The sequence below is a fragment of the Corvus brachyrhynchos genome, unplaced genomic scaffold (genome assembly GCF_000691975.1).
Source record: "Corvus brachyrhynchos isolate BGI_N302 unplaced genomic scaffold, ASM69197v1 scaffold352, whole genome shotgun sequence".
NCBI lineage: Eukaryota > Metazoa > Chordata > Aves > Passeriformes > Corvidae > Corvus > Corvus brachyrhynchos.
In genome coordinates, this window is record NW_008236631.1 from 228,544 (window position 1) to 251,983 (window position 23,440).

Sequence of the window (23,440 nt, forward strand, 5' to 3'; positions counted from 1 at the left end):
GGCAGTGAGCAAATAAGCAAATCTGTTGCACTTCTCTTTCCACAGCAGAGTTTGGCTGTAAAAGCAAAGTGCAAACACGGCCCCCCACAGGGGCTCTGCTCTTTTTTGATGGCAGTTGTCCTTCTGCAGCTGCTGTCCTCTGCACATAAATGCGCAAAGCTGGGGTAACCCAGTCAGCATTGTATTTAAAGGAGATGCTGCTTGCTGAACACTTGGGCACTCATGAGGAATGGGAGAAAAGGTCACGATTCTCCTCCAGGTCTCTTAGGGGCTAAGGGAAGAAGCCTCCTGTGGGACAATGGCAAATGACACTGCAGGTGGTACAGGGGCCCCTCACCTATCCCAAGAGGTGTTTGCCAGCATTAAATCCCCCTCACCCACCTGCCACTCACGGTACTGACAGCCGTCCCAAGGGCTGTAGCGAGTAGCTGTGTTCCACAGACCCCCATACCTGCCTCACCTGAGTGCCACACAGGCCAGGGGCTGATTGCTTTGGCAACCAGTTTCCCCCTCAATTAGTCTCCAGTCTCTCCCCCTTCAAACTTCCCCTCATTCCTATAGTTTAGAGAAAGGGAGACAATCTTTGTAGTAACGTATTCACAAAAAGAAATATCTCTTAGGCTTGTATGCACTGCTGGACCCTTTGTTGGAAATAAATTCTAGGAAAAACGTCACACAAATGAAGAGGGTTTGGCAGTTTTCGAGCTTGCAGGAGACCAGCATCTGCCAGAGGCTGGTAACACAGGTCAGACTGCTTTTGCTTCCCTGAAATCCATATTTTACAAACAGCTGGTCCAGAAAAGAGTGTAGCATCTGTCTTAAAGAAATGACAAAGCCTTCCCACAAGTTCAGCCTGGGAAGCACGTGACCATTCCTGGAACCCCATCATGGAAAGGGTGTTCATGAAAGGTCCTGCCCGGTCTGTACAAGGTGTGTAAGGCCCCAGCTCTGCACTCCCGCTGGGTTTTGGTGCGCTGATGTCAGCACACCCTCATCAGAATTACTTGCTCTTCCCTCCAGTGCTCTCTGCAGCTCTGCACCTGTTCCTGTTCCTCTGTATCAATGGGAGCACATGCAATAAGCTAACGAGCAATGTGTGATGGATTTACCTTCTTGCTGGCAGCAGCTGCTTGCTTTGACAAAGAGACCCTGTGCAAGGGATGCAAACGGTGTGCAGTGAGGAAAACCACCCTGTGTTCGTGATGTCCCAGTCACAATGGGACCAAGGAAATATTCCAAAGAATTAAGAATAAATCTAATTTGCATGACACAGCCAAGGATGCAGAAAAGTGAATACTCCCATTTGACAGTAATGCAGTTTTCACCAGACGTCTGCTACCAGCAACAAGACAGAACACTAGGATGGTGCAAAAAAATAATCCATAAAACAGGTTTTCTGATCGGGAAAGGCAGTTTGAACAGGCTTTTTTTACAATCTCCTGTACTCCCTACCCCCATTTGGTTTAACGTTCCTGGACCATTTTTCAAAATAAACTGTCACTGCAGGCTGTAGTGTTCCAATAGCAAAAACTGAACCCCCACCCCTCTCTACTCCTGTTGTGAGAGTCTCAGGATGTGCTGTATTATTACCTTAATCTGCCAGGGTAGACTGAACGTAGATGCTCTCATGAGTATTAAAATGTATGTTTTTAAACAGGACAAGAGAATTAAATGAGGACTAAGTAGAGGTATTCTCTTTATTACCAAAAAAAAAAAAAGAATTTGATGCATTTACCATTCTCAATTCCTTTAAAATTTTATTTTATTTACTCATAAAGAGCCAATAAGTTATATAAATCAGAGTAGTTTTCATTTCCTTACTGAAGTAGTCAATAAGATTTTAACTTAGATTGATGCTGACTCAGTAGCACATTAGATCTGAGAGTGTACTGGTCATTGTTGTCCACAGCAATTCTTCACCCCAAGGCTACATTTCTTGCACAGCTTTCAATGAAAACTCTTCCACGCCAGCAGCAGAACGCTGTGGTTCCCCAGGACGTTCCAAGTGCAGCCAGGGCAGGTGTCCAGGCACACATCTGTGTGCAGGTCCCCCAGCACCCCCAGAACCAGCCCCCAGGCTGGCAGAGGCCACCCCCAACCCTTCTGCCTGCCACTGCTCTTGAGAGGAAGCCACAAACTACACTGAAGCTCCATGCTGAAGGCAGGGGGAATGACTCCATGTGACAGATGTTAAACCAAATACTTTTGCATTTAATTATGTTAAGAGCTCAGGAAAGTTAAAACCATAGACAAATGCACAGAACTGTCAATGACAATGAACCAAGGCAGCAACATTGTCATCCCCTGCTTTAAACAGTGTCTGAAGCAACTTCTAAACAAGTACAACTTGGGATATTCATGTAGAACTGAAACTGGTTTTTGTTTGCTTTACCTAATACAAAGGGTTTTCCAACACTTGAGTAACTTGTAACTAGGCCCATGGTTGTCATTTCCCCATCTGCTTCCTATAAGCAGACATTTTCCTTTGTACACCAGTAATAGATTTTTCCCCAACAGCAATGCAATCTAGTTTTCATGGTAACACACAACAGCATTCTAGTCTTGCTCCTCTTCATCCCCATCCTCATCTTCATCCCCTTGATCTCCAGATTCAGTATCATCTTCGTCTTCAACCTGAAATTAATACAAGATCTGTTGAGAGCAGTCATACCCCTTATTTGATGCAACCTTTTGAAGGCAAGACAAATGCTGAGTGCAAATAAGCTTAAAGATAACCTAAAGCTACTATGCCAGATCAATTAATGCTTATCAAATGCAACTGTCATCTTGTAATGGCCATGGTTCTTTACTTCTCTGCTAAAGATGGCTGGCCACTGGGGACAACAGGCAGTGGTCATCTTTCATTGATGGCTGCCAAAAGAAGTTGAAAAAGTAACTCTGGTAGATTTAACTTGCCTCTACTTACAGAAAGGGGCCTCACCAGACTTTTTGGATCAAGTATTACCATGCCCAGACCTGCCTCAGACCCAAGAACTCACTGAATCCATTCCTTTGCTTACCGGTACACCAAGATCCTTCAATTTGATCTTCAGTGCAGATATTTTCTGATCCTGGTCAGCCAAAAGCACCAGGAGATCATCCTGTTCTTTCTTGGATTCCGCAACTTCACGCTGCAATTTACTTTTCTCATCTTGCAATATAGCAACCGTACTACTGGATGAGTCCAGGTGCTGCTTTAGTGATTCCTTCTCCTCAGAAAGAGCTTTGACTTGACTCTGACAACAGGGAAAATCCTCATCAAGTTACAATACAAGCATAGGAAAAGCTGAAGCCCTGTATCCTACAAACACATTCTACATACAACCTCCTGCAGCTCCGTCCTGCCATTGGTTCCTGTAGCCTTGCTCCCACACACACTTACACATCCTTACCCAAACTATTGCAACTTGGATAAAGTAGGAACAATATTAACAGTGGTTACCTTCCTCCAGTCAAACTGGACTGTCTGTGTCAGAGTAAAGCTACACCCTAGACTGTCCTTACCAACTCCTTAAAGGCAGACAAGGTTTCATTTCCCAAGTGAAAAATAAAGGAGACATGCAGTTTCCCCTCCAGAGCCTGAAAACACTGAGGATGCTGAAGAAACAAGCCACTTCCACCAGCTTTGGCTACTGTAGAAGCCTCCTAATTGAAGGCCCAGTATCCAGTGGCTTGGTCTCATGCTCATCCACTACCCACCTTCAATTCTTTTATTTCTTGCTCCAGTCGTCCCTCCAATTCTGAGCCGGTTGCTGCTGTTGCACCACTGTCTCCTAACATGGGATCTGCAGTTGTAGTCTGTGGACAAGGAATTCACTCTCAGTGCTGCACATACTAAGACAGCAAGCTGAGCCATTACACTGTCATTTCTTTAAAAGCATATTATCTTTTTACAGCATAGCCAAAGTATTGTGATTACGTACACCCCATGCTGCAAGGCATCAGCAAACACATCTGAGCTTCCTCGGGTCTCAGACTCACACACACGTACCACACCAAGGAGAACACAAGGCGAAACCTTTATTTCAAAGCAGCTGCACTTGAAAGGCTTCTAGGGGTTTTTCTAGGCAGACCCTATTACAGGCAATCCACCTTTGCTCTGATACTTCTGAAGTGCCACAGAAATCTTTTTATTAGGCTAAAGATCCAATTCTTTGCATAGGACTACTAAAAATAACAGGAGTTTGATCTCAGCCCTACACAAAGTTATTTCCAAAACGTGGCAGCTGCCTGTCAGCTACAACTGCCACATGGCACAAATTTGAGACCAATGCCTCTCCAGCTGGAGAACATTTAAGCCAGTACTCCAAGCAAGGGAGGCAGTAGGATGTGGGACAGCATTGAGGTGGTCTGACAGCTGGTGGGACACCAGGGCACACCTCTGCCTCACGGGCACATGTGGCCACCAGCACCTGTGCAACGGCATCTTCCCGCAGAGCAGCTGAGCCTGCATCCCTCGGACCATGGGTACACTAAACACTTGTCTGTCAACTGCTCATGGGGCCCATGTTCCCACAGCTTGATCTGTTAGCTCTGCTGCTGAAGTGTCTGGAACATTTTCGGACAACTTCCTCGGGCTCTGTATTAGTTTTGAAGACAGTCACATTTATTTAGCCACAAGGCTTTACTGCCTCATCAGTGCAGTATACAGCCAAAAAACTGCTGCAGCATTTGGAGGCCTGCACAGACAGATGCCCCTATCATTTGCCCTTCAGCTGTACATCAACTTGGAAATTAGTATCGTCAGCTGTTTGTAAGAGTAACAATCTGTCTCCTGTGTAAGATACCACAGTTGTGCCTCAAAAAGGCTATTTCCTTTAATTAGAGTATAAGCTTGGAACAGCCAGTAGTTGATAATAGCTTAAAAATACTGAGGACCAGTGCCATCAGAGAGCACTAACTTGACTAAAAGTCCCCTCCACAGTCATGAAAGATTTGTCTGGTAACTCATTACTTAATTTGAAACACTGATGGAATCTGTGTGCACTTAAAGCAAGCTTGGTTTAGGAAAGTAGTTACAGACAGTAGCAGGAAAGCAAGTCTTGAAGATTTAGTTCCCATGGGTAAAAGAAACAACTTATTCACCAGTACCATTACTTGTAGCTTTTGATTCTCCATCTGAAGCTTAGAGATTTCCACAGACTGTAGTTGTATCTGACTCCTGAGCATTTCTAACTCCTTTGGGAAACAGAGACAAAACTTTTCAGTTAATTTGGATAAAACAAGATATTCACATGAAATCTTCCTGAGCCTACTGCTTCATACTAGCAAAATGTAACAGGAAAGCTGCCTCTTAACAGCACCACAACAGCTCTTTATCCACCCTGCTCTTACCAACTCTTTTCTGTGCAATGCCCAACCAAGGCACCTGTATGAGCCTCAGTGACTTTTACAAAGGTGTTTCATACCACTTGCACTCCCATCGGTGGCCTCTGTGCATTGCCCTTCCTGGTGCAGAAACCCATGATGACTTACTAATCCAGGCACCATTAGTTCTCCAACGAGAGGAACTCTGCCAGGTATTTCTTGAGCAACAGCTACCTTAAAGAACTCAATCTCCAGTTCAGACACTTATTCTGTGCTGTACATCTAATACCTGGAAACTTTCATAACATTTAAACATCCTTTTTGCATTGGATAAACACATTTTGCCAGTCAGTTCAAGTGCCTTCTGCTGGCTCAAACCTGCTTAGTGAAAACAACCTATTCATTTTTAGATGCATAACCTTGATACTCCAAGATTAGGACCGTCATCACAAAGATACCTGATCAAAACCAGCAACACATTCAAGCATCAGCGTGCCTCCCTGAAGGGTAAAGCTCCCTTCCCATCCCAAGCTACCCCTGTTCACCCCAGCTTTGCTGAAATACCACAAGTTCACCTTCTGTAGCTCATTATTGTGCTCCAAGCCACCAAATTTGCTGGTCTGTGAAGACTGCTCTGTAGTTCCCATTTCCAGCTGGGAAGAATTCTATAAGAACAACAGAAAATCAGCTTTAGTACTAGAACTCTAAATGTAGTCATGTCAAAACAGCCCTAGCTGTTCTTGCATTATCACAATTCCCAGCAGCGAAGCTGCAAGCAGGCTGAGCAATGCACATCAAAGCTGTCTGATAAAGTGAGAGCAGCTGGATTGTCCTTTAAGGTGGGTGCAGAAGGACCTGCCACCAGTGCAAATGCAGGAGACATGCACCAAATAAACACAGCACACACTGCCCTGCATTGTGACAAAGCACTAAGCTCCTAGCACATCCCTACCATTTTTTCCCCACCCTCTTTTGAAAACAGGCTATAAAGCACTGATTCTACAGCTGCACCGATTCTGCTTGGCAGCAGTTTGAGGCAGACAAGGCTCTGCTCAAGCCATCTCCCACCATATTCCCTATTTGCAGCACAAAATCCGGCAGGATGGCTTGGCTGCCACCACAATGAGGACATGCACAGCCTAAGGCAAGTTATCCTTGAAACCAGGAATTGGCAGCTGGATCAAGTCCCACTGAGACAGTACTTACCAATTTTTCTATCACAGAATCCTTTTCTTTTAACTGCCCTTGCAGCAGCTCATGTTTGTTTTTCCACTCTTCCAATTCCTCTTTCAATTTGCTCACTTCTTCTGTCTGAATGCCATTCATCTGAAATGTCTCACCATGGGAATTATGATGCTGGGTGTCCTTTCCTAAACAGGAAGAGTTTACAACAAAGGTCAAACAAGCAATTCTAGAACTTAGCTTCCAGCACACCAGTCGAAGTACTTGTTACCCATCCTGCTCCTGCCCCACAAGGCAATACAAGCCCTTCTCATTCCAACTAAAGGAGCAAAGCACAGTACTTAACAGTCCTCTACATATAAAAAAGAATTAACTATGAAGAGCTCTCATTTGCCATTCCTTCAGGTATGTATGCTGCCTGCTGCTTCAGCCATTCAGTTCATCCAAAGTAACAGCATGGGCAAATTCTGAAGATAATTGTTTCCTTAGGTGTTTTTAATCATAAGCAATCATGCAGGGAGTTGGGTTTTTTTTAAATCATGTCATGTACAGCTTATCCAGCATTTTGACCTTGGGATAAGGAGAACATACTGCCCTGATTTACATATGAAATTAACAATTTCTCTAGTGACAGTAACAGGCTTCATCTTGCACATTGGCCATACCATCTTCCCCAATTCACACTTCCGTTCCAGATCCAAACTTCAGCACATTTCAGGGCCCATCAGGTCATGTTCTGAAGCTGGACAGGCAGCAACCAATTTGGATTAACTTTACCCAAGGCAGAGGCAGCCTCTCCCAGCAGCTCCCACAGAAAGTGTGAGCTCTTACACCTACAAGGCTGTCTCTGCTGGAGCTCTGCTGCAGCTTGCCAGAAATCACAACATCTTTGCACAAGCAAGATGATTTTATATTGTTACTCATGAAGCCTACCTAGCTGTACTTTCAGGAGATTATACTGGTCCTTATGCTGCTGGATCTGAGACACTTGCTGTGTGACTGTAGCCTGGAGCTGTTCATTTTGAGATGTTAAAGTGTTGATTCGTTCTTTTAGTTCTTCAAGTTCCTGGTCCTGTGAAAGAAAAAAAGGCACAATACTATATATATATATAGTTATACTACTAACTCTCAAATACAATCCTGTCAGGAAGGTGAAGGAAAGCAGCAAAACCTGAGCTCCACCACTTGGTGCTACATGGGACAGATGAGCAGGAAAGCCACCTGCAAACCTAGATAGCTATGCCTAGGAAAAACACCCAGGAAATACAGCTGCCTGTCACACCAACAGCAGGAGGACAAAGGGAAAGGTGGGAAATTTGCCAATTGTCATTTTTATCTAGCATACTAAAGCCTGCATTTGTTTAGTCTACTACCTCAGGAGTCTTTTAAGAAATCATGTTAACTACAGATATCACATGTTCACTAAAGCCTCTGATAGTTCTGAAGTGCCCCCAATGCCTTATGTACCCCACACTCTGATCTCAAAACACCTGCTTCAGCTTCCCATTAGCAGTTTAAGTTAATTAGCTTTGCTCCTCTACATCTCCGCCTAAGCTGCAGCAACCACACAAGTTAACTATCCCTGGAAAAAGGTTTTGAGTCCAATCCCAGCAGGTATACCCAAACTTCACCAACAAACCATTTCTTCACATAGCCCCATTTCATCAGTCATCAAAGTGAGAGCACAGAACTAAGAATTGCATCTCTCAAGAGCCGCAAGTTCTCTGAGTTCTCATTTGAAAAGAAACGCTCCAACACTGGTACGAGCATGTACCCCAAGAAAAAAAAAATTAACTGGTGTTCCAAACACTGACATTTCAGTTGAACCTTGACATCAGTGCTGTTAGAAGCATTTCTGCATTGCTAGATTCCTTATTTGTTTTGGAACAAGGGGGATCTAAGTGCATCGCAACACCTCCAAAAGACAAAACCAACAGCTTTTAGAGGCACATGTATGGTCCAGCTCCCTCTTACCTGCTCTCTAATGACTTTTTTGTAGTGAGTCACAATGTTGTCATGCTGTTCCAATGTCTTCTTGACCTCCTCTTCCTTTTTATCTTCCTCACTGGACTTGTAAATTGCTTTACTTATGACACCTGTCAGAAACAGTTTCTGTCAACTAGAGCCCAGTTCACATCTTTGTCCTCAAAAAAGTCTCACTGCCTCACAGTTTGAGTTCATAGCATTAGAAACTCCACCCACACATTAAAAAAGGGATTGTCACAAAGGTTTAATAGAAATGGTGATTTTATTGCAGTTTGCACATTTACTGCTTTACTCTGTTTCAGACAAGTAAATGGGTGTTTTGAGTATTTCCTATCAAAAAAGCTGTGTTTTACTGGCAGTATAGCCCCACTACAGCTGCAGCCCAAATAATTCTGCAAATAAGTGAAAGACTTGGGACTGCAAGAGCAACATGCAGATGAAACTGCTTGGGCAAATCCATGTTTACAACTGCTGTTTTAAGGTTTTTTTTCTTTCTCTAGACTGATTTAAGTTTAGAGCAATATTAATAAACAGGACACCAGTCAGATGTTAGGGATGATGACAATCTGTGAAGTACAGACTAAATCAAGTGTCCATTTCCTAACAAGACAAGAATTTCAGCATTTATCTTTTTTAATTTATCAAATACAAACAGCAAATATCTGGATTACGTACTTCAGCAAATGAAGCTTCTACGACCAGTGTATGTGCTCAATACTTGAGTTTCTATGTGAGCACAGGTCAACACCTCTTGGCCAGTGTGATAACTCCCAGAATCTATTGATAATCATTTCACCCAAGAACATCAGGTAATCCAGTCAGAGTGTTTTTACTGAACACTTAAACGGCATCTTGGGTATATGATTACTTAGAGCTATTACCATAACCTTTAGTGTCATCACACTAAAGAGTAACACAGGATGTTTGGTAGCTCATCCATCAGTTCATGACAAAACCTAGAGAAATGAGTGTAACATCTCACCTTCCAATTCCTTTACCAGCTTTGTAAATTCATGGTCAAACATCATGTGGTCTGGGCTAGAGAAACTAGGCTGTGGTTTCTGAGCAGCTCTGGAATAAAGTTCATGTTTGCTAATGAAGCCAAGCTTCTCAATGAAGTTCTCCCTGCCAATCCTCTTCTCAATCAGCTGCTTCAGTTTCTCTCTACAAGGAAGAGACAAATCATTGACAGGGCAACAACTGGACAAGAAGTGAACCCATCATTCCCTCAAGGTGGGTTCTGCAGATACAACTCTTATCTGTCTCAAGTCTTAACCCTACTGCTGTGCCACTTAAAAGCCTCTTGAACCACCATCTGCCTTTGACAGAACCTTTCTCTACCATCCTGTTATTTCTCTGTCATACTTACTTCCTGTAATTCTCAAGGGAATTGTCATTGTAGTAGATGGAAATGCCAAGCAAAAGTGCACACAGTCCTTGGACAAGCTGCTCCTCTTCTCCAAGGTTTTCAGCTATCTGCCCTGTGAGCTAGAACTCTTGATAAGGATATTGGAGGTATTTCATAATCACAACACATGTAACACTTCTCCTTGTATACATTTCCTTTTATTTACACACAAACCCAAGCTTTGTTAGGAAGTAAGACAAAAGAGCTGACAAAACCCTTGCAAAGTTAAATCCTGTTTTGAAGAACTTGGGTAATCAGTGGTTTCCCATAAATTTTTGAGTAGCTGTTTAACCTGAGAGATTTACTTGTTCCAAAACACTCCTGCAGTGTAGATAAGGTGCCAGTTTAGCTTTATGTGCTCAAGTACCTGATTATTTTTTTCCTGAAAAACAAGCACAGAAATCACAGCAGTACAAAGCACTCTTCCTGCCTCTTCAGTGTAAGTTTAGTTCACACTAAAAATACCAACAAGCTTGATGCACTAAAAACACACTTGGCTGGCAGACAAACAGTTTTCAACTACTTTGGTATGTGCATCTTACACACAGCTCAGTGTACACAGAGCACTGGCAACAAAAGCCTCATTTTCTCTCTTGGCCCAGTGCAGTTTCTGTTTTGCAGAATCCCCATAAACTGATCTAGAGAAACATTTAACTTGAACATGAGTAACCCAAGTAATGTCTAAGCAAGGGGTTCTACTCTGTAAGCAAGTCAAGGATACAAAAGGAACATTGGCTGGATTGTGAAGGAAGTGGGTGACAGCAATGGAGCAGTTGCTCAGCCAAGTACAAAGCAACATCAGTAGTCCAACTCTGGTCTGTACTTTGCTGCCCTGTGAAGAATAAACACTCCCATCATTACCTTTCCACAGAGAGGACTAAAATACAAACCCAAGCTGTATTGGATCAGAACTCACCTTCTTCCACCTTATCATTTTATGAACTACAAGTCATGTCTTTCCAAACACCCATTTGTTAGTTATACTGAACAGCTTTAATGCTGGATAAAACAAGGATCAAACCATTCATGTTGAACTGTTTTCAGAACAAACCAGCAAGCAACACAGATGTGAAACATGACTCAATGCAAATCAGCACCAATATAAAATCGTAACATGTTAGTTCTGCATTTTTAATACAAGGGTGACATGAAGGAACACACACAAAACCCCTGTAAAAGAAGGAACAAGGTGTACATTTAGTCAGGTAAGGATTCCCTGGCAAAGACGCATCACCAAGACCTCCCCTGCTGACTAAAAACTGCCAGGTGTTCCTAGTATTATTTTCTAGGTAAAAGAACAATAATCTTGTCATGGCCTTTGGTTCAGACAATATGCACATTAAGCCAGCAAGGCAAATGCTAACTGCAGCATTTTATTTTTGTTAGACAGACAAAATTAATTTTATCTCCAAATTGACTGTCTGATCAATTTTGTCTCCGCTGCAGGTATTTGGGCCCAGCTGAGCTAAGACAAGCATCCATCTCATCCAACATTCAGATGGCAACCAAGAAAAGTGTTCCCTCCCCCATTTACAAATACTGGCTCTAATTGTCCCAGAAGGATTTGCCAGCCCATGCACACTAGGAATAACCCCTGTAACTGGCACTGGGCTTAGAGCACATGGCCACAGCTCAACTTTCCCCAGCATTGGTACCAGTGTCCCTTCCCTCCTGAGAAACATGGAGTTAATTCTGCTTGTGCAGCCCAGCACTTCAGCACACACATATGCTGGAAGCAGCTGCAAACCATACTTGCTGTCAAGCACTGCTTTTTGTGCTGAGGTCAAATCGGTGCCTTCTGCCTAAGGATTTTCACACAGCCCAAAACATCCTCTCTAAAACAGAGCTATTTTCTAGACATACCATGGTAATAACACCTACTCTGACAGATTACAGCTCCCCATGGCTGCTGTTCCACAGTTCAGTGCTGGTAACAACCCAGCCCTACCACCCCCCAGGACGGCTGTGATCAACAGGGTAAAACACAACACCGTTCTACAACAGAAACACTTCTTTTTGTGCCGCCAACCACCAACTCAGCTGTGTTTTAAGTAACAGCCTGGAAATGAAACAACTCTTCAGGGGTCACATGCTCATAACAAGATCCCTGCTATTCCCAGTTAGGAAGGCAGGCAGGCTGGAAGGCAGGTTAGACAGTTTTTCTTTTAGCAGTCAGGACATCAGCAGCATATCCCCACTTCTGATGGTACCAACTGTTTGCTACAGGCCATTCAGAAAACACTATTTCTAACAGTTTTAGTTTTCCTTACAAGAAAGCACACCTATTATGTGAACAGATGGTCAATTAGTCTGCCCCCTAGAAAGAAAGCACCCGTGCTGCCCAAGGTACGGATCCCATAGTTTTGGGGAGCACTCCCAGAGATTCCACTGGAGGCACCAAGAGTTTGTTACGCCCGGGAAAACCCAAACCACTGCAACACAAAGCCGTAAGTGGAAACACATCAAAAAGCAGTTAAAGAAATCCTCCCCAGCAGACCCCAGACAAGAGGAAAGGCCTGCTTTTGGCAGGAAAATGCACAAGCTGTGCCAAAAAATACATACCCGTCTGTCGATCTTATCACCCTGCAAGTTACACACATATTACTTGAGAACCTTCAAGTGGAACATTTCAGAAACATCCCCCCATATCTGAGTCCCTTTTATCATGTAGTGCTGAAGAAGCACAAGCACTTTTACTGACTCAAATTTACCTTACACAGAAATGCCAGGAATAGGATAAAAATGAATACTGGCTATTTTTAGCTAAAGCAGGTGAAAAGTCATAGGAAAAAATTCAGGATTCCAGCCATTATTTTCACTTGCAGGAAAGTCTAAGTGCCACCAGAGTTAACCAACTCTTTACTACTACACAGGCTTTTTTCCCTGAATGGTTCTAACAGAGTTGAGTGTCACAAGGAGGCATGGGCCAGGAAGTGAACTTCACTCACTTGACATTTGCAAAAGCAGGTATTAACATGTTGAACAAGCTCAAAAAAAGCTTTTATTTTTGCACAAAGCCAACCATCAGTACATGACAGCCTGTTTTTTTCATGATGTTTCCAGCTAGCAGGTTCAGGTTAAGTACCAAACAGGCACTTCTTCAGCAAAAAAACCCCAACATGACCAGGGATTCTGCCAGTTGACTTTATCCTTTAAACCACATTTAGGGCCTGGATGCTTTGGGGCCAACTGAGAATAGGCAGCATCAAGCAGCAATCTGATGGAAAAGCAAGATTTGCTGCTGTTCTCCTCCCCTTGAAGGAGCTTTAAGCAAAGCTTAAAAAACAGCCTGCGAAAGAGAATCCTCCTCCTCATCAAGGCAGCACTCGTGTCCCCACGATGCCCCTGCCCAGGAGGGGCACTGCCCCAGGACACCCATGCTGTAGCAGGGCAAGCAGCACTGTACCTGTGAGAGGATGTTGGTGCACTGCTGCAGCAGCGACACGGGCGGGTTGCCAATGCTGGTGGCCAGCTGGACCCGCAGCAGCTGCTCCTTGAGCGTGGCATTCTCCTGCAGGGCGTGGGCCAGGGCCACGGCAGCACACCAGTTGGACAGAGAGTCCGTGGAGAAGAGGCCCCCGCAGAGCAGCTGACCCGCCGAGACAGAGTTACCTGTAGCTACCAGAGAGGCCAAGAGGTACAAGGGAGATTAAAACAAGCCACGTAATTGGCAAAAATATTTAAGACAACGCAGCTAGAACACAGAAAAAAAAAAAAAATCAAACTAATGAGGTTTTAGACAAATCTAAGCCAAATCGCCCTGCCTGGGTCAGTCACTTAGCAGAAGGTAAATAACTTTTCACAAGACACCAGCTGGTGCACTGAACAGGTGCTAGTTCAGAACTCACTGCAGAGATGGTGCCCTGGCCTACCGTCAATAGTGGATGGCAGAAGCGTTGAGACAATTTCTCCTTGTCCTTTTTGGTTTTTGTACAGAAAGCACTGGAAACAGTAGAGAACAGCACAGCGTAGCACAAATGGCTGCCTCTCGTTTACCATGGACATGAGCAGCACTACAATTGCAGGCCTGTTGGGAAAGCAAGGAAGAGCCTTCAGAACTAAGCTGGGAATGAAAACAACTGCAGGTACATAATCCAGGTGTATTCCACGGGTAAGGAAAGATACCATGGCCTACCACTGCATCTATTACTACTTCAAACAAGGGTATTAAAACCCAAGGTGTTAAAAGTTTTTCCGTTATTTATACACAGAACAAGAGATTGATTATCCGTCTCTCTTGCCTCCAAATCCTCCTGGGACTGTCCTCTGGCTGACAGCAGCAGCACATCCCGATCTAAGACTTCTAAGCCATTGCTCATTTGCTTTTCAGGTGCCACATAATACCAGTTCTAGGCCTCATCTCTCTGTAAACACACTTGACACCTTAATGCTGTATCCAATACACCCCACATGAACTTGAAGTTGTTACTCTGGATCGTAATTCCAAGTGTGAAATTTATAAAAGCCTTACAATTGCCCATACCAATACATTATCACCTAACAGAGTTGAAACACTTTCCTTCCTCTACCTTGGTGGGTTAGAAGGTGCATTTACAGAGGCAAAGTAGTCTTGGTTTGTCTGGCATCCTCGGATGACCTCCGATACAGTGTTAATGGTCTAGGGAAAGGGCAGAGAAAAAAGTTAAATCCATGTTTAAATCTGAGTCATGGGCTACCACCCAGATGCCTCAAAATTATTCCAGATTACCCTGACAGTTCAGTATTGAAAAAATGAGCATTCCAAGTCTCAGCTCAGAGACTTAAGTAAAACCAGTGTGCATGAAATCAAGGCATTTAACAGCTGTTAAAGATGCTGAGCAAAGGTTAAGGGACAGAGCTCAGTCACCTCCAGCTTCATTTTGTATGCCAGATCAGTTTTGCTATGACAGCTAAATAACAGCTAAACTGGACATTTTAAAAAGTGGAAAGGTGAAACCTTTTAAGAAATTAGGAACTGGAATAAAGGAACCAGTCCACACTCCATCAAAGCATAAGGCTTTATCAAGGGAAAAACCCCTCATCCTACATTGCTGGCAGGGCTTTTCTAGAATCTAAAACCCCTCGTCATTGGAAGCCTATCAAAATAGACTATTTGTAGACTCTCAAAAAATAAAAACACAAGAAACCCACCCCCAAACCAGGGAAAGTCATGAATGAATTCAGCTGGTCTGGGATATGTTGAAATCAAAAGCAAAGAAATAGGCAAATCCAAACCCTTTCTGGTTGCAGAACACAACGTAAATAACTCCTCTCTTTATGCTGCCCATGCAGGAAGCTGAAATCTCCAGCATCTGAAATAGTTGCTTAGCAAATATTCAGTTAGTCTCTGCAGCAGCTGGTTATCCCTTCAGACTGCTGTTATCACCCATTTGAACATTCCCACCCCTCCGTCCACTGGCCCCTCTTACTTCTGTGAGGATATCAGCAGGACCCCCGGTGGCCATGAGGATAGTGCAGAGCTGCTGTAGGAGCCCACAGTGGAACATGGCCTTCTGACAGCTGCTGGTGGCACCAGGAGGGTTTGTGGGGGACACAAGGACCCGCACAAGCTACAGAGAAGGAAACACTGCTGTGTGAGCAGAGCTGGGGACCTTCAAACACAAAGCCAAGCTCAGTTGAGGTTTCACTGAAATAGAACTGCTTCCTAAAATGGAGCCTGGAGACAACGAACAGAATGCTGATCGCATTGCTACGTACAGCTGCTTGATTTTCAGTTTCATACCGGGGGATTCTTTACATAGAACACCCCTAATTCTGTTTTTAGTTTAAATCACTGTTATATCTCAGGTGACATCAAGTTATGCAATATGCCAGCCATCACAGATTCACCTCTGACATGGTTTGTGCTGAAAGCAGCACAGCTCATGAGCACTGGTAGCTAATTCAGAGCTGAAGAAATGGATTTCACAGTTGTGACATTACACTTCTCACTGCACAAGAGCTGACAAAGAGATGGCATCAGTAACAAGGAGTTGTAACAGCGTTTTACCTGCAGCATCAGGTGAAGGTTAGTCACTTTCTGTGCAGACCACCCACAGTTGTCATCTCCAACCTCAAACCAAGGCTTCATACGCTGAATGTATGAACCTTCCTTGAAGAAATTCTGATTCGAATTATTATTCTTCAGCAAGTTTTGCAACAGGAGGAGACAGTCTTCCACCACTATTCCTGATGAGACAAAATCACAAGGTGAATCAAAACGTGCCACACAAACAAATTAGCTTGTCCATACGCTGAGGATGTTCTAGATGGAACAGAGCACACATTTCTGAGCTCTTCATTCTTAACACACATTAGGCTTGGATCAGTAACTATGAAACTTGTGAAACCATAGTTTTTCTTCCACAAGTCCAAAGCAAATTTCCAAAGCATGTACAGCTCATATCAGTTAAGTGGGTAAATGGGAAAAGCCACCAACAAAACCTCACCATTACTTTGTGTCCTCAAGTTCACCTGTTCCAGAGCCAGACCACACTGTCCCTATCAAATGCACTCAAATGAAGTTCCTCCTGAACTGTGTCATGATTCTGAGGCAGCAGCTCTTCCTGGCTCTCATTCATTCTCTTCAATCACTGCCTACCATCTTCAAACCTCAAAGCTACTCTTTAGTTTTTGGATTACACTCAGATACAGGCTCCTCCTATCAGAGGAACAGATAAGTAGCTGGGGGGAAGCAGAGAAGTCTTAGCACCTAGGAATTTACATAACAAGTCTCCCAAAATTATTAGCTGCCTAAAAATAGCAGCTTTAAATCAAAGGTTTGCTGAATATTTCCATGCCAACATACCTGGAGTAATACAGCTGGGAGAGAAGCATTAACTGCTCCTGCAGCCCACAGAAAGGTCATGGAACAGCAACCTGCCATGCCACTGAAACAGACTGTAGTAAACTCATCATGTATTGCTAGTAAAAAACAAAAAAAGCCCTCAAGTGCTGCATTTGTTTTTTGCTCATGTTTAAAATTCTTCTCCCCTCCCAACAGGTGACTGACTTGTCAAGGAGCTGAGCAGAAAACTGAAGTTATTAGTGCAGCTGAAGTAACTCAGCAAGCTGTTACTTCCAGCCACTCCAAGCATCCAAGGATCTCACGGGAAGAACGCAGATGCTTAACTCAGTAAGTGACAAACGCAGCATACACATCTGACACTGCCATTCCAAGCAGATACATGCACAGGCCTAGGTCAAGCAAGAGCACACTAACTCATTCACACACGCTCAGAGGAGTGACCTGATGTTTTAACTAAGTATGCCAACTTTTCAAAAGACACTGAAACACAGCTACCTGGTCAACCTGGTTTTGCCTCTCTTGTTCCAACCACTCTATAAATTGTGATCCTTTTTCCCACTGACCAAGCTCCAACCACCCCCTAAGGTAAGCCTGGAAACACCAGCTCATAGTTGCAGAAGCACAAGGCTAAGTCTTATGACTCCACTGTACCTCCATCACTGTTTCCTTCCTCTGTTATGATATCCAGAAGTCTCTCAAAGGCATTTTCAAAGGCAACAATCTTCTGTATGGCTGCATTGCTTTTGGTCAATTGCTGTAACAACAGGACTCCCTTGACAGGTGGAGGAGAGGAGAAATCAAACTTGTGTTTTGTTAGAGCTCCATTGCTTTTCACAAGTCACAGCTCCTGGAAGGATGCTGAATCAGCAGCATAATCCTCAGCCAGGGTCACAGGCACACCCTCACGCCCCACAGCTGAGCACATCTACAGCCCCCACGAACAGCAGGCACTGGCTCCTCAAGCCTCGATACACGGATAGAGAGGATGGAAGGGGCCCTTCAGAACCTCTGTACTTACATCATTGCGGATAACTTCCCTGGAGTCTGCTAGCAAGTCCATGAGGCGGGAAACACCTGCGAGAAACAGTTAAAAAAAGCCAAACATGAAAAGGTACAGCCTTTTCATACTGGAGGTCTTTAGAACATCTTGCTCAAGACTCCTCTAGGCCTCTGCCATGTCTGCTGAGCATCAAGCTCCAAGTGTACCAGCAATGGATTCAAGCACTTACCCATGGGGCTGACCAGAATGATCTGCTGCACCTGAGGCCCTTGCTGCTTTAAGAGAGATGTCAGTAGCTTCACTCCAGGCCAACGAACATGAAAATCAAATTCCTGAAAGGATGGAAAGGAGTAAGTTAAGTAACAAACTCCTCAGTATTTAACTCAGATACACTGACAGATGCCTAATACTGCTCAAAGCACAGCATAGGTTCCACATGGGAAAAGTGGAATATCATGTTTTTTACTGAAGTTGGACTAAAAAGGAAAGGAAAAAAAGAAGAGAGTACTTGTACTGTTCACTCTCTCAAGCACAATCATACTCTTAGTTTGGGAACAAAAATTTTAACAGCTGTAAGTAAAAAGGCAGGACATGAGGACAAAACCATTGGAAAATGAGTTAAGTATCATGCTGCTGGAAAGCAGTCACCCTTTCCACTTGAACTGCATCTCATTACTGTCTCATGACGATTTAATGATCATCTGAAAAAGAATCCTTACACAAGGGACAACCACTGCTGTTTGGGGAGCAATAATTTTTATTGTTTCTAATTAAGTAACTAAACCCCTTTCTCAAGGAACTGGATGAGAGAAAATGGCCACAGGGTGCACCAGGGGAAGTTTAGGTTAGCTATTCGGGAAAACTTCTTCACTGGAAAGGTGGTTGGGCATTCAATAGACTGCCCATGGCAGTGGTGGAATCACCCCTGGAAGTGTTCAGGAAACGAAGTGGCACTTTGGGACATAGTTTAGCAGTGAACGTGGTGGTGCCGTGTTAACAGCTGGACTCTATGATCCTGGAGGCGTTCTCCAATCTAAACAGTTCTGTGATTCTCTTCCATGTTCCCCGGCTTTAAAAGCTGCGCCAAAGGTGTTCATGCACGTCAGTCCTGACTCACCTCCAGCCCCGCCTTCACTGGATCCTGGCACACGTCACCCCTCACACCAACTTCACTAGGAGGACAAAACCATGGCTCTCTCCATTAGATAAAGCACCACCCATCTCTCAGCAGCCTAAACATGACACAGTTACTCACCTCCACCAGAGTCAACAGCAGAGTGACATTTTCTTGCTGTTTAATGAAAATCTCTGTGAACTGACTCCCCAGATCATCAACTTGTTTTGCTGAGTTTTCTTCTGCAACAGTGAAAACCAACATATTACAACACAACTGGAACAACTTCAGCAGCTGTGATTTTTATTCTGACTAAAATAAGGCCATGGGTGACCAAAAGACTGAGTCACTGTTATAAATGTTAATTGAATTCTTTTCAAAACAAACACCAAAACGAGCTTTTCACAACAAGAAGCCTACATTATTCTAAATGTAACTTTGGAATCTCAGCAGCTACATCCCCACATAGCTCCGCTAACCCAACAGAGCAGCCCCTCATAAGTACCCTACACCAATGGGCAAAGTACACTTCGCACCAAGAGCCTTGAAGCATGAGGAATATAAATCATCTGAAGCTAAATGGCCCAAATACCTTAATTATTCTGCTGGGTATAGCAATAGGAAAAAGACTTAAACATCAGGAAGGGAGAAGAGTCACACAGATAAGCATCAAAACCTCTCACTCTTGGAATGTGAAGTGATTTCAAATGTTCCAGACTTGAGTGCCACTCCATTCTTCACTCTAGAGTTACGCAGAACTGGCCTAGCACATGAATTGTCTCACATAATTATTTCATGCATCACTGTTGCCTGAACACAATGCAAACACAAATGCAAAAGTATCCCACAAAATGACAAAACCCCATGCAAGCACCATCTCTGCACCAGTGCTATTTTTCTAGGCTGAGTGACCATTTACATAACTGTCCCACAGAACAGTGGCATGTAGGTACCACTGGCTGACATAATTAAGGAATGTCAGCTGAAAAACTGAGCAAGAGCAATTCTAAGTCAAAGGGAAAGGGATTGTTTTAGTAGAAATAAACAGAAAATAAACAGTAAAGCAAAATAATTTCTGACCAAATCCAAAAGTCTTCAGATTTTTTCCTCCTACTTGAAATACAGGATTTATAGCCTTATCAAGGAAACACTAATGAACCACTGAGCAGCTACCAAAAGGGTCAAAGACCACATACCATCTCCACATTCTGCACCTTCCTGGGCTACAGCAAAACAGAGAAACCAAAAGACTACTAGGAAAGTCTGGTGTCAAGGATACAATTTTAATTCACTGCAAGGTATCACTCTGTAAGGTCTACTTGTGACAGATTTCCAGTGCAGCAAAAGATCTGTTTGGCCTCCCAGACACCAGAGTAGCTGATCATTTCTCATGTCATAGAGCTGTATTTCCCCCTTGAAGCAGCCTTAGCAGTACATCGCTTACCACAGGGGCAGAGGAGCAGCAACACAGCTCTAAATTTCTAGCTGCAGAAAGGATGAAATACTACAAAAAAAATTAAAAGGGAAGACAGACTGTGCAAAATAACTCTAGCCCAGGCACGTAGCCCCTAGCAGGATTTAAGTCCAACAGTGACCTCTCTGAAGCTGAGGGTCTTAGCAAGTCTGCGCCATTCCTGAACTGACATATATTCATTTACATAAATGAAGATAAACACTCCACACAAGTTCAGCTTCTGCACTTGCTGCTAAAGAATAAGAGGCAACTCAGCTGGGAATCACTCACACATGGATTGCACATCCTGTAGCTAGCTGCATGCCAAGGAAAGAGAGCCCAAAAAACCTAAACATTTTACTTTCAAAATTAAGTTAAATATTTTAACTTGGACTTTTCCATGAGCTGTGACTGAACATCATGTCCCACCCTCAGCTGCAAATAGCAAGTGGTTGAACTCTCAATGCCAAGTGTTGCCCTTGCACAAGTTCCAGGTGCTAAGGCAAAACCTGAGCAGTGTACACAGCCTCTCAGGCTGTAGTTGGTTTTTCTTACTCTAGCTCAGTATTCTTCTATGAAAAGGCCAAATCGCCTTTTTCTTTTCAAGTATTTCTTCTACTATGTTTAAAAAAAACCAAACAGGCAAAGGGAAACTATTTCCCAGTTACACCAGAAATCTTGCAACCAGCCTTCTATCCATAATTGTTCCTTAAATCTACGCATTCCCAGGGCTACCTCAATTCAAGCCAACAGCTTCCATCTATTAAGATGAGCTCTCAGCAATTCACTAGAAAGCAGCACTGCAAACTAGAAATTAGTTTTAAAAGATAAAATCAGTTTCAAAAGGAGAACATGCAAAGCATTAGTGGTAACCTAGGGTAGAAGTGAACACCGTATTTTAACATGCATTGCTTAAAAGAGACACTGTGAAGGATGCTCATGTGCAGCTCACACATTGTTGTCCAGCCTCAGAGCTTCTTGCGAACAGAAACTCCGTTCACAAAATTTGGCCCCTTAAAATCCTACCAGTTTGGGGCTGCACATCTTTGACATCCTTATCAAGAATTTACCATTACTGCAGTCTCTGGGGATCTGGTGGCATTCAACATGCCAAGTCACAGGAGCAATCAAATTGGAAACACACTTGAGCTCCAAAGAGTAAGGATAAAGCAGAAGGCAAAATGCCTTCCCTGAGCTCCAGCACAAGTTTTTACAGTGTCCTTTTTAAATGGCAGCAAGTGTTACTGGCAGGAGTAGCAACTAGGGCTAAAACAAAGTGCCATATTTATGTAAGTAAAGGTTCTTTTACCTTCAGAGTCATCTGTCAGTGCAGATAAAATAAAAAGAAACAAGAGACAGGTTTACAAGTTGAACAGTTTTCCACACAGCACAACAAATTACGGCATAAGCTCAGGTTTCCAAAGCAGCCATCCCAGCTTCCTACAGCAGCCAGAAGTTCTCCTGCAGGAAGTTCTTACAGCAGGGGTTAAAGTGAAGCACTCCATAACCCTTACAACCCTGCTCATCTCTCACACACAACTCCAGCCGGACTATTCTTTGCTCTTCAGAAAAACCTGCCAACACTTTTGTCCAGTCCATAATCATGGCCTTGACCACAAACATGAATTCACCAGCACTATGAAACTTTGATCTTGTTCTAAACCTTTTTAATCAAGATGGGGAACTGGAGGAACATGGAAAAGAAAGCCAAGCACAATTTGAAACATGGTTTAGAATAACATTCACTGGCCTTTGAGACTGGTTTAATGCCCTTCAAAAATGAAGGGGTGGCATGGATTTTCACAGCCCAGCCGTACAAAGACAAGTAGAATCTTTCTAAATATCTTTCTCCACTGCTGCAGCAGGGTTGAAAAAGGTTCTCACACTTATATGTGGCACCTTATCACAGGTACCTGAGATTTTAGATCTCAACATCCTTGTTAAATCGTGAGATGGTGAAGTCTCATTTGACAGTAACACCCAGAACTACCCTTGCCCAACAGCAAAGAAGGACTTGATTCTGGACTTACAAACTAGAAAAAAAAGTTATCCCATTCCAACCTGACTCCTGTTCACAGAACAAAAAGTTTTTAAAATTAGTAAGCAAGAGATCGAGTGTTACTTTAATGCAAGTTGCATAAAAGATCTTTAGCATTGTCCTAAGAGCTATACACAGTAACAAGGCAAGTCTAGGTAAGCATTAGTAAATCACAGTATTACAGCTGATAATTTGAACAAAGCACCAAGGAAAGCAACCCCACAGTTAATACAACTATTACTACCAAGTGCTTACCTTGCTCCTCCTCTTCTAGGTCATTCGATATTACATTGTAGAGTGTGTCCAAAGCATAGCCAATTATTTCAGAATCTGAACTGCAAATGAAAGAACCACTTTTCTTTAATAACTTATTTCCAACTACTCTTACAACATTGCTCTTCCGCCCAGGCAGTTCCCTTTGCAGCACTAGGCCAAGTAAGAAGCACAGATTTATTGCAGCACCACATAACCATGAGCTGTCTGCTCCCTGAACAGAGTCAAGCTCCTTTTCCCAGTTCCACTCCCTCTGGTGAGCCTCAGGAAGTCTGTCGACACCAGGTGACCACAGAAAGCTTCACTGTAGGTGTGGCCTGAACTTTCTGACTCGCTCCCTCCAGCCTGCTCCTATTCCAGGAGAAATCTCTGGGAATGCTTCAGACTTGCCAGAAGATCACCCAAGGAAGCTGCAGACAAAGCTTCCGCACCTTCCCAGGTGGGACCTTCCCTGCTACACTGTCAGACAGAACCAGAGCCAAACCTCAGAGCTCCAGGGGAATGTAGCAACAGCTGTGGATTCTCACAAACAGGCAGCATCCATGTCACCAAACCCACTAAACCTAATTATTAAAGGGTTTTGAACTCCAGCACCCCCAGGAAGCTGCAGGGAAGCCTTGCTAACCCCAAAGCATTAGTTCACCTGCTCACACCCAGACTCTCCTCTCAAGCCCTGCTTCAGGAGGGACCTGTTTGTTCTGTATTACCAAGGTTGAACCACCTGTAAGCCCTACACTACAAACAAGACACAGCACAAGAGTTTATGGGGCAGCATATAACCATTTCTGCTACTTGCTTTATTGCTCTTAAACCAAAAAAGAATGAAAGCACAGTCCATCAAAAAAAAAAAAAAAAAAAAAAAAAACCACAAAAAAAAAAAAAAAACCTCTAA

The 23,440-nt window shown here is 43.5% G+C and overlaps 1 protein-coding gene across 2 annotated transcripts in view; it reads right to left on the reverse strand.

The window, feature by feature from the left end:
* Positions 1 to 1,744: 1,744 nt before the first annotated feature.
* Positions 1,745 to 23,440, reverse strand: part of USO1 (USO1 vesicle transport factor) — a 25,760-nt gene continuing 4,064 nt past the window's right edge. The window contains exons 3-25 of one of the 2 annotated variants that reach the window (XM_017726664.1): positions 22,531 to 22,610; positions 21,547 to 21,558; positions 18,926 to 19,026; positions 17,900 to 18,002; positions 17,689 to 17,744; positions 17,322 to 17,442; positions 15,873 to 16,051; positions 15,292 to 15,432; positions 14,413 to 14,501; positions 13,756 to 13,910; positions 13,290 to 13,501; positions 12,446 to 12,466; positions 10,605 to 10,715; positions 9,845 to 9,963; positions 9,458 to 9,639; positions 8,464 to 8,585; positions 7,423 to 7,561; positions 6,514 to 6,677; positions 5,883 to 5,972; positions 5,092 to 5,178; positions 3,700 to 3,798; positions 3,021 to 3,236; positions 1,745 to 2,634 (exon numbers count right to left, since the gene is read on the reverse strand). In XM_017726664.1, the coding sequence (XP_017582153.1) occupies positions 2,557 to 2,634; positions 3,021 to 3,236; positions 3,700 to 3,798; positions 5,092 to 5,178; positions 5,883 to 5,972; positions 6,514 to 6,677; positions 7,423 to 7,561; positions 8,464 to 8,585; positions 9,458 to 9,639; positions 9,845 to 9,963; positions 10,605 to 10,715; positions 12,446 to 12,466; positions 13,290 to 13,501; positions 13,756 to 13,910; positions 14,413 to 14,501; positions 15,292 to 15,432; positions 15,873 to 16,051; positions 17,322 to 17,442; positions 17,689 to 17,744; positions 17,900 to 18,002; positions 18,926 to 19,026; positions 21,547 to 21,558; positions 22,531 to 22,610 (2,677 nt within the window). In that variant the 3' untranslated portion in view covers positions 1,745 to 2,556. The remainder of the gene's footprint in view (positions 2,635 to 3,020; positions 3,237 to 3,699; positions 3,799 to 5,091; positions 5,179 to 5,882; positions 5,973 to 6,513; positions 6,678 to 7,422; positions 7,562 to 8,463; positions 8,586 to 9,457; positions 9,640 to 9,844; positions 9,964 to 10,604; positions 10,716 to 12,445; positions 12,467 to 13,289; positions 13,502 to 13,755; positions 13,911 to 14,412; positions 14,502 to 15,291; positions 15,433 to 15,872; positions 16,052 to 17,321; positions 17,443 to 17,688; positions 17,745 to 17,899; positions 18,003 to 18,925; positions 19,027 to 21,546; positions 21,559 to 22,530; positions 22,611 to 23,440) is intronic. The other variant, XM_017726665.1, reaches the window with a different exon arrangement.